An 11,857-nucleotide genomic window follows, 5' to 3' on the forward strand; every position below is an offset into this window, starting at 1 on the left:
TATAGATTTCTGACGTGTGTGGATTTGTTTTGCATTTTGTTTTGGATCATATGGGGCAAAACTATAAGTTCAAGAGATTTTAAAAAGTGTGATTCAAAGGAACCTGTGTGTACTTGTATTTAAAAATTCCTTAATATTGATTTAAAAAAAAAAAAGCACTAGTTCCACTAGCAGATTATTTCACTTATAACAAGGCTATTTTCCTACATAACAGGTGAAATAATCTGCCAGTGGAACTAGTACTTTATTTATCAATACTATAGAATTATTTACTTCAAACAAGCTCCTATATCTTGCTGAAAAGTTACTTATAAGTTAGTTTTGTCTTATTTCAAGTGTTCAAGATATTTGCCCTAGAAACTAGACAAAAATACTTGGTAAGAGTTTGTGTTTTTGCATTGCAAAAGGTATTTATTTTTAAGTCATACATCTGTTTATGTAGAAATGAAAGAACATTTTGAATAATAAATGTGGCCCTGTTTATTCTCGAGCAAGAACAACCTGTATTAGGTCAAAACTAAAACATTAAGGTTGCCTCATAAAAACCTCTAATTAGCCAGTATAATATCTTGAGTTGGATTTTGTGGCTAGAAATGCAGCATGTCATTGTCATACATTAATATAGATCACTAAAGCCAGCAAGTTATAGTGGGAAATTATGAATCTGCAGCCTTTTCCTGCTGCTATCCCTCATTGTTTCAGCAGCTTTGTGTGGCACAGATAACCCACCATACAAGGGCACGTCAAAGAAGGCCGAAGCATGTGTAGACTCATGAGACCAAACCCAGAAGGTTTGTGGCAGACAGGTTTAATGCATACCGAAGCTGCGGTTACACACACACACCTCACCCTTTTCTGTCTTCTTCGTGCCTGACCTGAATATTTCAATTCGAAATTACAGAAAAGTGTAGTTTTTTTTTCTTAAATGGCAAGATATGAGGACGTATTTACGCAAATATTTCTAAATTCAATAAAATGTTTCTGTTTTAATTTCGGAATACAAACAAAGTTCCCCTATTTTGATTTCATGTAGATTTCCGCAATACCTCTCCAGTACCTCAGGGGGCGCCAAAGCTCTCTAAGGAATCATACTTATGTGTTTATCCATACTCTCAAATTATTTTTCTTTGGGATAAGATAAACATAAAAGTTCCACAACATATATATTTTTTTCTAAATTGTACTTTATTTTCTTTTAAAGACATATGTTTTAAAACAGCAATTGTAGAGAATAAATAAAGAAAAATGTTTTTTTGTTACTTCCATAGGTACATTTATGCAATTAAAAACTCTATAATAATTGTGTTCATTGCTGTAAAGACCACAGGAATCTTCTCTTTCCCCCTCCCCCTCTTCATAAATAAAAAAAGAAAGAAACTTTCACATCACCCCCGCAATCGAATGGATTACCAAATAAATTAAACGTAAAAAATCAAGATAGAAAAATTCCCAGCCCTTCCTTCCGTTTTGTTTTATTTTTAAACGTAGTGGCAGCAGAGAGTGTTACTTTGAGAAGTTTTTAAGTCCTCCATTTTTAAACCAAGGTATATACAGCGAGAGGAAATCCATGTCGCTTCCACTTTTAACCACTCCATGTTTTTACTTTACTTATAATTAATAAAACTAACTCTACATAACAATATTACCAATGGCAATCATACAGAATAGTATTTTCTTCTGCCGCCGACTGTGTAGACTGGCCTTTTCTTGGCGCCATAGACCACAAATCACACTATACATTAGAACCCTGTTCAGTAGAATAACATCATTGATATGCTTTTTTTTTTCTTAACATGTATATCTTGTTGCCGACGATAGAGTATATACATAATATAAATGGATCCAGCTGTGGAATGATAGGAACTCTGGAGCACTTCGGATACTGTGTGGATGCGGAGTCTGTCGATGAGTTTGTTGCTGGCTTTACAGCGGTTAATGTTGTTTCTGTAAGCACAAACACGGGATACTGCTTGTTGTGAAGTGTTGCTCCTGTGCTATACGGTTGGTCAAAACAACCAAACAAGGCTGGGACGTCCCCCAAGTGGTTTTCTTGATTGACTTCTTACGTTGTCCTGAAAATTAAGAAGGAGAAGGAGAAGAAAAAAAAAAAAGAGGATTTTGTTAAACCAAATCACAAAAATCAATCATTGTATTTTTTTTTTTTAAGATTAGAAATCTTGCAATACACACGGGACAGTCATTCTGCTGCAAATGTGCTCACAATCTTAATCATCTCATCTCCTAAGCAAGGCAGCTTATTTCAACACATGCAGGGTAGGAATTCTGGTAGGAATCAGCTCTTCACAGTTTAGAAAATTGCCCCGTATAGATTATTATAGCTCAAATTATGTTGTACTGTTATCATCAGTTAACACTCAACATCTCTAACAGTCCATGATAAAGGATGTCTCAAAAACAAGATTAGTTTTCACTCCAATCATGGGACTAATTCAGGATTAAAGCAGCATGAGTAGATAAAGCAGAACAAATATTTAAACCCTTTGAGAAACACTGATCCTTTCACTTTTATATGCATACAAGATAAAAATATTACACATGAAACATAGGAAGAATGCTAAGAAAATTAATACAGGGTATTTGTAATCTGAACAAATGGTTCTTCCTGAAGCCAGATGTAGAAAATTTAACATGTCAGGAGTCTGGACCGCTTATTAAAATTAAGTTTGTTGTTGCCGAGTCTCTGAGGAGTTGTGATGAGCCTCATTTATCCTGCTAAATGTTCTTGTTCCGCATAAATTCAGAATTTAAATACAGTAAATTTAGAGCAAAATCAGAATCTTGAAAAACAAAAGGATTTCATAAAATCGAACCGATAGAAGATTGAAAGAAAAGGTTTGGCAAATTAAAGACGATGGATGTCAATTAAATGTAAATAATTGTAACGACAGCATTTACTCTTTGAAATTAAACAAAACTTTTAGATAACTAAAAAATTAATGAAATCAAATGTCTTTTCAATTCTGCATTCCCATATTTATTCAGACGTGCTACGAGTTTCTACAGATTTTTATATGCAATAATTCCAAAGTTTTCCAGACACAACTTCACAGAATTAAGCTTACAATATAAAATAAAGTTCAAAATTTACTAAAAATGAAATGACGAATGAATGCAGGCTACAAGAAAGGAAGAAAATGATGGATAAACACAAAAAAAGAAGAACATGAGAAAGGAATGACAGAAGAAAGTGAAAACGAAAAAGAAAAGGACACGAGCAAAGGAGGGAGGAAGAAACTGAAAGAAGCGCACAAGGAAAAATATAATGAAGGACTGAACACTGCCTGCAAAGCTAAAACCTTACCAAGTTGGTCTAGTTTTAGTGCAAATATCTTAATACGCTTAAAACAAAAAACAAAATCAGACGTAACCTTTCAGAAAGATAAAAAGGCTCGTTTTACATTAATGTTGATTAAGAAGTACGAGCTCCACTGGAAGATTATTTCTCTTATAACATGGGAAAAAATATTGTTATAAGTGAAATACTCCGCAAGTCAAGACAAGTACTTTGTCATCAATATTAAGGGATTATTTACTCAAAACAAACTCTTATATCTTGCTGAAAAGTTGCTTCTTCGTTTTGTTTCATTTCAAGCGTACCAAGATAACTGGACAAAGAACTAGACCAAAATTACTTAGTAAGATTGTTTTTTTTTTGCAGTGGAGAGAATAAAACAAAGTGAGGATGGAGGGATGAAGAAAGGAAGAACACAAAAAAGGAGAAGGGAAGGCAAAAAGAAATGTAAAAGGGAGAGGAAGGCTACAAAGATGGAGAGACATAAGCAAGGACACAAGAAGATAAAGCAAAATATAAATGTTTTTTTTTTTTTTTTCACACTTTGCCAAACACTGAAAACGCAGAAATTGATTTCCATACTCTTTATGGCTGCTACGTTTCAGAGCGCCTAAAATAGTGGTATCAGTGTCACCATACGATCACAGGCTCACACCGACCCGGTGCCTATTTTTAGCGTGTATGACTTATGATTTCTTATTCATTTGGAGCCCCAGAATTCCTACAGAGGAATGCAGCTTTTCAGCCAGCAGCACAGAAACCAAACAGCTTCACCTGAAACCTCCTAAAACCAGGTCAACACCTCACAGCACATCCACACACTCATATGAACAGCAGGAGTGCTTTTTCCACATCTATCAAATATATATATGAAACAAAAAACAACATAACCACATTTAGGTTTGATTTCACACACAAACACTACGCTCTGAACCACCTTACAGGGTCACATTTAGGACATTTTAAGTCGTACGGAAACCCAACGAAGCTCAGGCACAAAAAAAAGTCACTTGGAAATAAGTTACACCAAGACCAACAAAATCCAGCACAACTACCACACTAAAACAGAAAAGAGATGTAAGAATGATAATCATGACAGACGAAAATAAAACTATTAAAAACCAAAAAAAATAAAAAAAAAATGTTTGGAGAGAAAATCTAAAAGCTTTATATTTGATACCTAATGTTTTTTTTTTAACAAAAAAAAAAAATGTCATGATAATCAGTTACTTACAGATGCTTAGGTAAAGTGACATTTATCAATCAGTATTTTGCAAGGATATAAAATCAAAATATATCAGGACAAAAATAATTTTAAAAGGAAACTCACAACGCACCAAACACAGTTCACGGTCGCCACTGTAACCCGCCATGCGGTTCAGCATGGCGAATCAAGGCAACGGCCCAAAAATAACAAGAATTAAACAAAACTGCTAATGGCAACCATCACAGGCAATATCGCCACAGCAACCAACACAGGCCATTAAACTTACGACGCTCTGAGAAGGAAGGGGGCGGGGTTTAGCGACGAACGTCTCCATGATATACGTTTGGCGGTACAGTCTTGAGAGTGTTTGTTTTTTTTTTACAACTTTTTTTTTGTTTGTTTTTGCAGGAAAAAATTGCACGTCGCACAGCACAAAAACAATAAATAACAAAAATAAAAGAAAAAATTAATGATGGACAGCAGTTAACATTCAACCCTGTGACAGAACAGCGGTTAGACAGAACATTTAAAACAGAGTGAAAATCTCACTTTCTGCATCTTTCACACATCAAAGGTATCCTCTAGATGTTTTCAAGGTGATGCCCACACCATTAAAGTTAATCTACTCAGTTGTCATTGACTTCCTGCAGTATTTGAAGTGTGGGCTCCAAATTACAGCCACTTTGTATCCCTAATTCTCCCCACTCTCATTTCCAGCTGTCACTCAGCCACTGCCAGTCTTTGCGAAGACATTGATTTGCGGTCGCTCACCTCCTTCAGTAAGGCCTGTTGGCGTCCTTGGGCCTCTTCAGCTGCACCTTCAGCCTCTTCATGCCGATCTGGAAGCCGTTCATGGCCTGGATGGCAGTTTGCGCGCTGGACGGGTTGTCAAAGCTCACAAAACCTGAGGTGGAACGCAGACGCTTAAAATGTCAGGAAAGGTTCGCATTATTTATTAAAATCCCTTATCTCCAGCCCTGTTCTTTGTGACTTACCAAAGCATTTACTCTGGTTGGTGGCTCGGTCGACAAAGACCTTTGCAGAAATGACATTTCCGAAGGGCAGGAACATCTGAAGGATCTCCGAGTCGGTGAACTCTTGCGGCAGGTGGTAGATGAAGATGTTGCACCCCTCTGGACCTGTAGGCAAAGAAAAGAGGGTTGACGTATAAATAGCTAATTGATATTTTCATTTATTAAATCTCTTTTTGAGGTATATCTGGCATTACCTGGCAAAAAAGTGTTTTTACCCCTTATGCTCGTATACGATTTCTCAGATATTTATTTATCTATCTGGGAATTTGGATGTGTTGACTATTAACATGTAAAGAAAGTAACTTTAGCCTGAAATAAATGTGCATATTTTCAGCTGGTTTCTTATTGACTTATTTATATAGAGACGTTTTCGACTAAAGCCAATCATTTGTTCATATATTACAACAAACTGTTCTAATGCTTAAAAAGTTTAAAATAAATGCTTTTCATTTGACTTCTTCGCATTCAATTAGCTCAGAGTTCAGCAAACTTTATAACTAAGAGACATTTTTGTTGTTGGTCCAGCTAAAACAAATTAATCTGTTTAGAGTCACAGAAGCTGCATGAAACAAATTTGTCCTCATATTTTGTATTGCTGCATGTTGTATTTTAATACTAGCGTATGTTTGGGACATTTGTAGTTATATCACTGGGACAATGCATCTCTACCTTAATGTATATTGTACATTGTCCCATTTTAAATTTGATTCATTTAAAATTTTTAAAAAGTGAATTTTTCACAACCAAAAGACAAAAAGTTACTTTAAAAAAAAGAAGGAAAAAAGCAATATTCCTTACACTATCAGTGTTGCTCTTTGTTAAAATGTTTTGCACATTTTACATGAATTTTTGTTTACCTTTACATTTTAAAACTAATTCTTTTGCATTTTTGATGAATTGTGGATGATTTAAAGAGCCACAGGTTGCAGATTTCTGAAAAACAATCATTTTTTGGTTTCAGTTCATTATACTGCACAGACTAAGACTCAGTGATCACACTGCTGTGTACTCTAGAAGTGTTATTACCTATATACAGAGTAATTCAGCTTAAATCATTTAGGTGTTTCTGGTGCACTTGTCAAAAGAGTTCAGTCTGTATTTTCATGCACTTAAAAGTCAAAGATTGTGCTCATCTTTGTTTTAACAAAATTATCATATCTACTCCAGCATTCAAGCAGAATCAGTCAAAGTTTACCCTCATATCATGAGCTGTGAAAAAAAAAAAACACAAAACAAACCTCCTTTATCTAAACATGGTTTACAAACCAATGTAAAACATGATAAATGGCTGTTGACCCAAGCTTTTTTTAAAAAAAAAAAAAAAAGAAGCACACACTGCAGTGTTTGTCTAAGATAGTTCTGTTTGAGTTTACCTTCTCTTTGCTGGAGCTGTTGAGGCTGCTGTGGCTGCTGAGCCACCAGGGTGGGCTGGTGGGGGAACGGCTGCCCCACCAGGCTGTAGGCAGCAGGGTAAGTGGCTGATGGAGACGAACGACAGACACAACAAATTTAAACAACGTCGTTCTTCAACAAAACATCCTCAGCAGTTCCATCTCTGCACATAACTGGTGTCTTGTGACTCTGTCGTTAGCATGAATTAGCCTGCAGGGCTAACCTGTGTAGTGCTGCATGCCTGTGTAAGCTTGCTGCAAGGGATCCAGGACCGGACTCTGAGCTGTAACACACAGTCAACAAATGCTCAGTGCACAACAAAATGATTCAGAAATGCTAATCAGGGCACATCAACATGCTCCAAATCACATTTAGGGCCTTAGATTTATTCAGTTAAATCTTAATTAAGCCCTAATGTGCTGCTTCTACAAGCGTTAATAAGTAGCAGCATGAAGCTTTGTAAGCTAATTTACCAATCCACTATCTCCATACCTTGATAGGCATGAACCCCGTTAGTGTAGAGGGTTTCTGTGGCTGACTGGCCATTGGGTGGAGCTGCCACAGAGGGGTAGCTGTTCACCGCGATGGGCGGAGGCAGAGCAGGAACGGGCGTGGCCGCGATGGAGGGAGGAGTGCTGGTACCTGTAGAAAAGTTTAAAGAAAAGAAAGTTTTTCATTTAAAAGGTGACTTATTATGCTTCCTTGAACAAGTCTATAAGCTACACAAAACATGTTCATTACTCTTTTTTTTTTTGCACAAAATAATTTTTAGATTATGAGATTTTGTTATGGTCAGTTTTCCTTTTTGATTGAGTGTTTTAGGGCCTCTTGTCACTTTAAATCCAAACAAGCTGCTGCTGGCCACGCTGCCCAAACTCAAAGTTTATGCTCACACATGAAAATGGCTGCAAACACACGTGCAATTAAACAACCGTACGTCTTTGAAAAGCAGAAGTGGAGCCTCCCACACAACCAACAAGAATGCAGATAGTGGTTTCTGAATAAAAAGTCAACATTTTCCAGCAGTCATTGAAAACCAGCTGACCAAACTTGCTGGAGTTCTGCTTGGGATGCTAGGTGACAGGCAGCGCTTCCCTGGTGTTGCCAGGAAACAGGGTCGCTAGAAGAGGGGTAGTACCTGCTGACTTGTCATGTTATATTCAGAAGGTTTTTGAAACAAATAATTTTAATCCAGACATTAACTTACTGCCAAAAGACAGCTGTGTATTTTTTTTTAAAGTGAAACAGATGAAACCCAAATTCATGTACAAAGATGTGAATTTTGCACAATAGGTCCATTTTAAAGTCCTGGTCATTGGGGTCTAATGTGCACAAAACCAACATTGTGAGGACTTTTTTTTGGCTTATTTTTGCACTGAAATTCTCTGGATTATTTTTGAGAATAGTTGTAATACCGTATACGTTTTCTAAAACGGCTGAATTTTCTTTTTCTTTCCATTATTCTGGAGCTACTTTCCATCGGACTGTAATGGTACAAATTTTTCACCTTGTGAGATTTCACTTCCACGGCTTTTCTGCCTCACTTTTAGCAAACATTTAATCGATACGATCCAGATCAGCAAACTGCTAAAACCTCTGCTTTTAGAGAACAGCTCAGACTTTCTGATGATCACTTAATCAATATAGTTGATCGTCTTCACCTGCTGCTTTACTCTCTTTATTCTCTAGAGCTAAGAACATTAGTTTTATTCTTCCTTCTGGATTTTTATTTTTTTTTAAATAACGCCACAATGTGATGTGTTGATATTTCTCTGATAGCAACTGTTAAACAACTAATCAAAGACAACAACAATACAAAAATAATGCAGAAATCAAACACACACACATGTGCCGTCCTCTTGGGTCCTACTCTCCTTGTGCATCTGTCCTCATATTTCAAGCAGAAATCTAATTAAGGCCAGCCAGGGCCAGACATCTCTGGCCCTCATTACCTGAGGACGGGGTGATGGATGCAATCGGCGTGGCGATGATGCTGCTGGGGTTGAGCGCGGCGAGCTGCTGCATCTGAACAGCCGCCACCGTGGCAACAGGAGAGAGGTAGGCCGACTGAGCCACCAAGGCCTGCTGCTGCATCAGCTGGAGGGGGAACACAGACACCGGTTTGGGATGAAGACAGAACAAACAAACCAGGCAGGAAAGAACATGTTTGCAATCTCATCAATCTTATGTCTATGTTTTCAAGAGTCCCTCCTTCAAAATACAACTTGTTTAAATATTCCCAACCAACTCCTGGCTGGGAATCAGGAGTCGGCATGTTTTGAAGGTGACATCTAAACACCCAACACTCTCTGTAGTAACCTGTTCCAGTTTTTCAATCCGTTCGTTTTCTGATCCTTGCAATCAGTCATGAAGGCCACTGGGGGTGAGAAGACGGGTCTCTACACCTGGCTGAATGGTCTCTAGACAGTAAGTGTGTAAATTACACACGATGTAGTTCAAACAAACCCAGCAACCCAGCTTTGATAAAAGTTTGACTTTCAGTAGAGATTTTTGACAGAGTATGAGAATTTATTTATCTGGATCAACGCAGTTTACATGTCATATTCATACTACAATTTTCTGAAATCATATCCTCCAAACATTTGAGTTTTCTAGGTTGTTTGACTGGATTTGTCTGAAACCAAACAGGGTCACATCATCTCCTCGCACCACAAACCAAACAGCCGTAAATGAAGCATAGCTAAAACTATTTGCAATCAATTAGTGGACACAGCCTTGCACCAATTTAAAGAGCGATTTGCAGTTTTTCACCGAGTAAAAACCGTCTAGTTAGTCGAGATCATGTCAATCAAATGGAGCATATCTCATTTAATGAGCTGTGCCTTCCAGAGAGTTTGCTTTATCTCTTTCTGGAACAGATAAGGCCAGTTTCCACTTCAGGAATCTTTCCCACCAACCAGAGCAGTTTCCTTCGGCTGTCTGGGGAGTTGAACAGAGTAAATTCTTCAGCCGATCCCTTACTCTTTTAGAGTATGATCACTTTGGAGAAAAATGCAGTTCCTCATGTAACACCGATTACTTCTCTGGCACAAGTGGCATTAAAAGGGAAGGTTTGCATTGTTTAAAATATTCCAAACTTGTCACCTCTTTGATTAACCTTTGATCGTCATTTTCAGTATGTTTTTTTTCCCTCACACACACACAAGATAGTTAAAATCACAGTCAACAAAAATTTTATATTGACTACAGATTCAGATTTCCACAAAGTTTGCCTTTTTTTTTTTAACTAATGTTTTTAGACTGTGACCGCTTTGAAACCGGAAATACATGAACGGCTGACTCTAAAAGTTATTTCAAATTATTTACTGGTACCTGTTTCTGCAAAATTGTTTTAGCTTTTTATACAAATGTTTTATATAGTGGTAGGACTCGATTAAAATTTTTAATCAGGTTAATTGAAATTAATTGCATTTTAATCTAGGACCATATTATCGACAAAATGAGCAACATTTTTAATTCACAAACTGCTTTTGCTGCTAAATTATTGGATAAATAGACAGATAAAATCAACAACAAAGATATTTAGAGTTTTTAATCAGGTTATTCAGCCATCAGATTGGTGCAATGTGCCATTATGCCTCAGTTTTCAAGAGTTTTAGGAAGCACAGATCAGTCATGTAACTTCTTTAAAAAAATCCTTAAACTTAAACTCCTTGAGCGACTCAGTTTAAATGTTTCCAAACAAACGGGAACTTAACAGAGCAACAGGTACAGATGGTGGATGTAGTGAACCTCTTTGTGTTATTATTATTATTTTTTTTATATTCCTGACACAAACAGAATTGAGAAGGAACAACCTGCTCAGTCAGTAACATAACTTACTGAACCAGAACCGCAGATGAAGCACAAACAACAAACAAGCAGGGGGGGAAAATTGATCCTTCAGAATAATCAAGTTATGTCAGAATAAATGGAAGCACGGCTATATTGTGTTCAGTAGATTGTCCACTTATATGTTTTTCTTTTGTTTTAAATAAAACAAACATTAGTGAGGGCAGAGCTTTATATTTCTGATCCACTTACAAACTCCTATTTACCATGCAAATGCCCCTAACAAGCAATTAGCATGCACTCAGAGGGCTAAAGTTAGACAGGATGTTTCCCCATTAGTCCGTCTGTCGGGTTATAAGCACGTTCACAAATCAAGGAGCTGCCTCTGCTTATTCTCTGTACAATCAAACATGGCTTCGTCATCCGGCAGGAAAAGACAGAAGACGGAGAACGAAGGAAAGAGAACTGGAACTAAAACTTAGATTGCGTTAGGGATGATTTTGCGTGCAGTGTGTGTGTGTGTGTGTGTGTGTTGCTCACGGCCTGTGTGTAGGCGTTGTAAGCCCCGAGGTGCAGGGTCATGGGACTGATGACCCCCAGCTGAGAGGCCACTTGCTGCATCCGCCTCAGTCCCCGCTCCTTCTCCGAATCGGCAAACTTGACCACCAGGCTGGACGAGGCGCCCTGAGAAAGAGTCATAAAAAAAAACAAAAAAAAAAACACATGGATCTCTCACAGCTAAAAACTCATCCAGTGAGAATAAAACAGAGACTTTTAACATCATGTGATCATCTGAATATTATTAAAAGGCGACAGAAATTGTAGGTTGGTTTTGTGAAACGAATGCACAACATCTGCAGAGTCAGTCAATATTACGGGCGTGTAATTATCAAGCTGCTATGAATCTTCATTTTCCTTCCAAATAAGTGCAATAAATACAGAATGCAGATGAAGACGCAGGCAACAGAGCAGTGAGAGTTCAATAAGTAAAATTTATGTCTTATCGTACACTGATGACGCTCTCCTCTCTAAATCAGTCGCATTCACAAAAAAAAAATCTATGACAATAGATTCCTCTCATAATGTCAGCAGTTCATACCAATCCACAGATTTTAATTT

At 37.3% G+C, this 11,857-nt stretch overlaps 1 protein-coding gene across 4 annotated transcripts in view; it reads right to left on the reverse strand.

Annotated features, from left to right (window-relative positions):
- Nucleotides 1-1,446: 1,446 nt before the first annotated feature.
- Nucleotides 1,447-11,857, reverse strand: part of LOC103144463 (CUGBP Elav-like family member 3) — a 17,462-nt gene continuing 7,051 nt past the window's right edge. For all 4 annotated transcript variants that reach the window (XM_007561469.2, XM_007561468.2, XM_007561470.2 and 1 more), the window contains 8 exons: nucleotides 11,279-11,422; nucleotides 8,899-9,043; nucleotides 7,439-7,588; nucleotides 7,170-7,229; nucleotides 6,928-7,032; nucleotides 5,516-5,659; nucleotides 5,292-5,424; nucleotides 1,447-2,072 (listed from right to left, as the gene is read on the reverse strand). In XM_007561469.2, coding sequence (XP_007561531.2) covers nucleotides 5,297-5,424; nucleotides 5,516-5,659; nucleotides 6,928-7,032; nucleotides 7,170-7,229; nucleotides 7,439-7,588; nucleotides 8,899-9,043; nucleotides 11,279-11,422 — 876 coding nt within the window. In that variant the 3' untranslated portion in view covers nucleotides 1,447-2,072; nucleotides 5,292-5,296. The remainder of the gene's footprint in view (nucleotides 2,073-5,291; nucleotides 5,425-5,515; nucleotides 5,660-6,927; nucleotides 7,033-7,169; nucleotides 7,230-7,438; nucleotides 7,589-8,898; nucleotides 9,044-11,278; nucleotides 11,423-11,857) is intronic.

This window comes from Poecilia formosa, unplaced genomic scaffold (genome assembly GCF_000485575.1).
Source record: "Poecilia formosa unplaced genomic scaffold, Poecilia_formosa-5.1.2 Scaffold127, whole genome shotgun sequence".
Lineage (NCBI taxonomy): Eukaryota > Metazoa > Chordata > Actinopteri > Cyprinodontiformes > Poeciliidae > Poecilia > Poecilia formosa.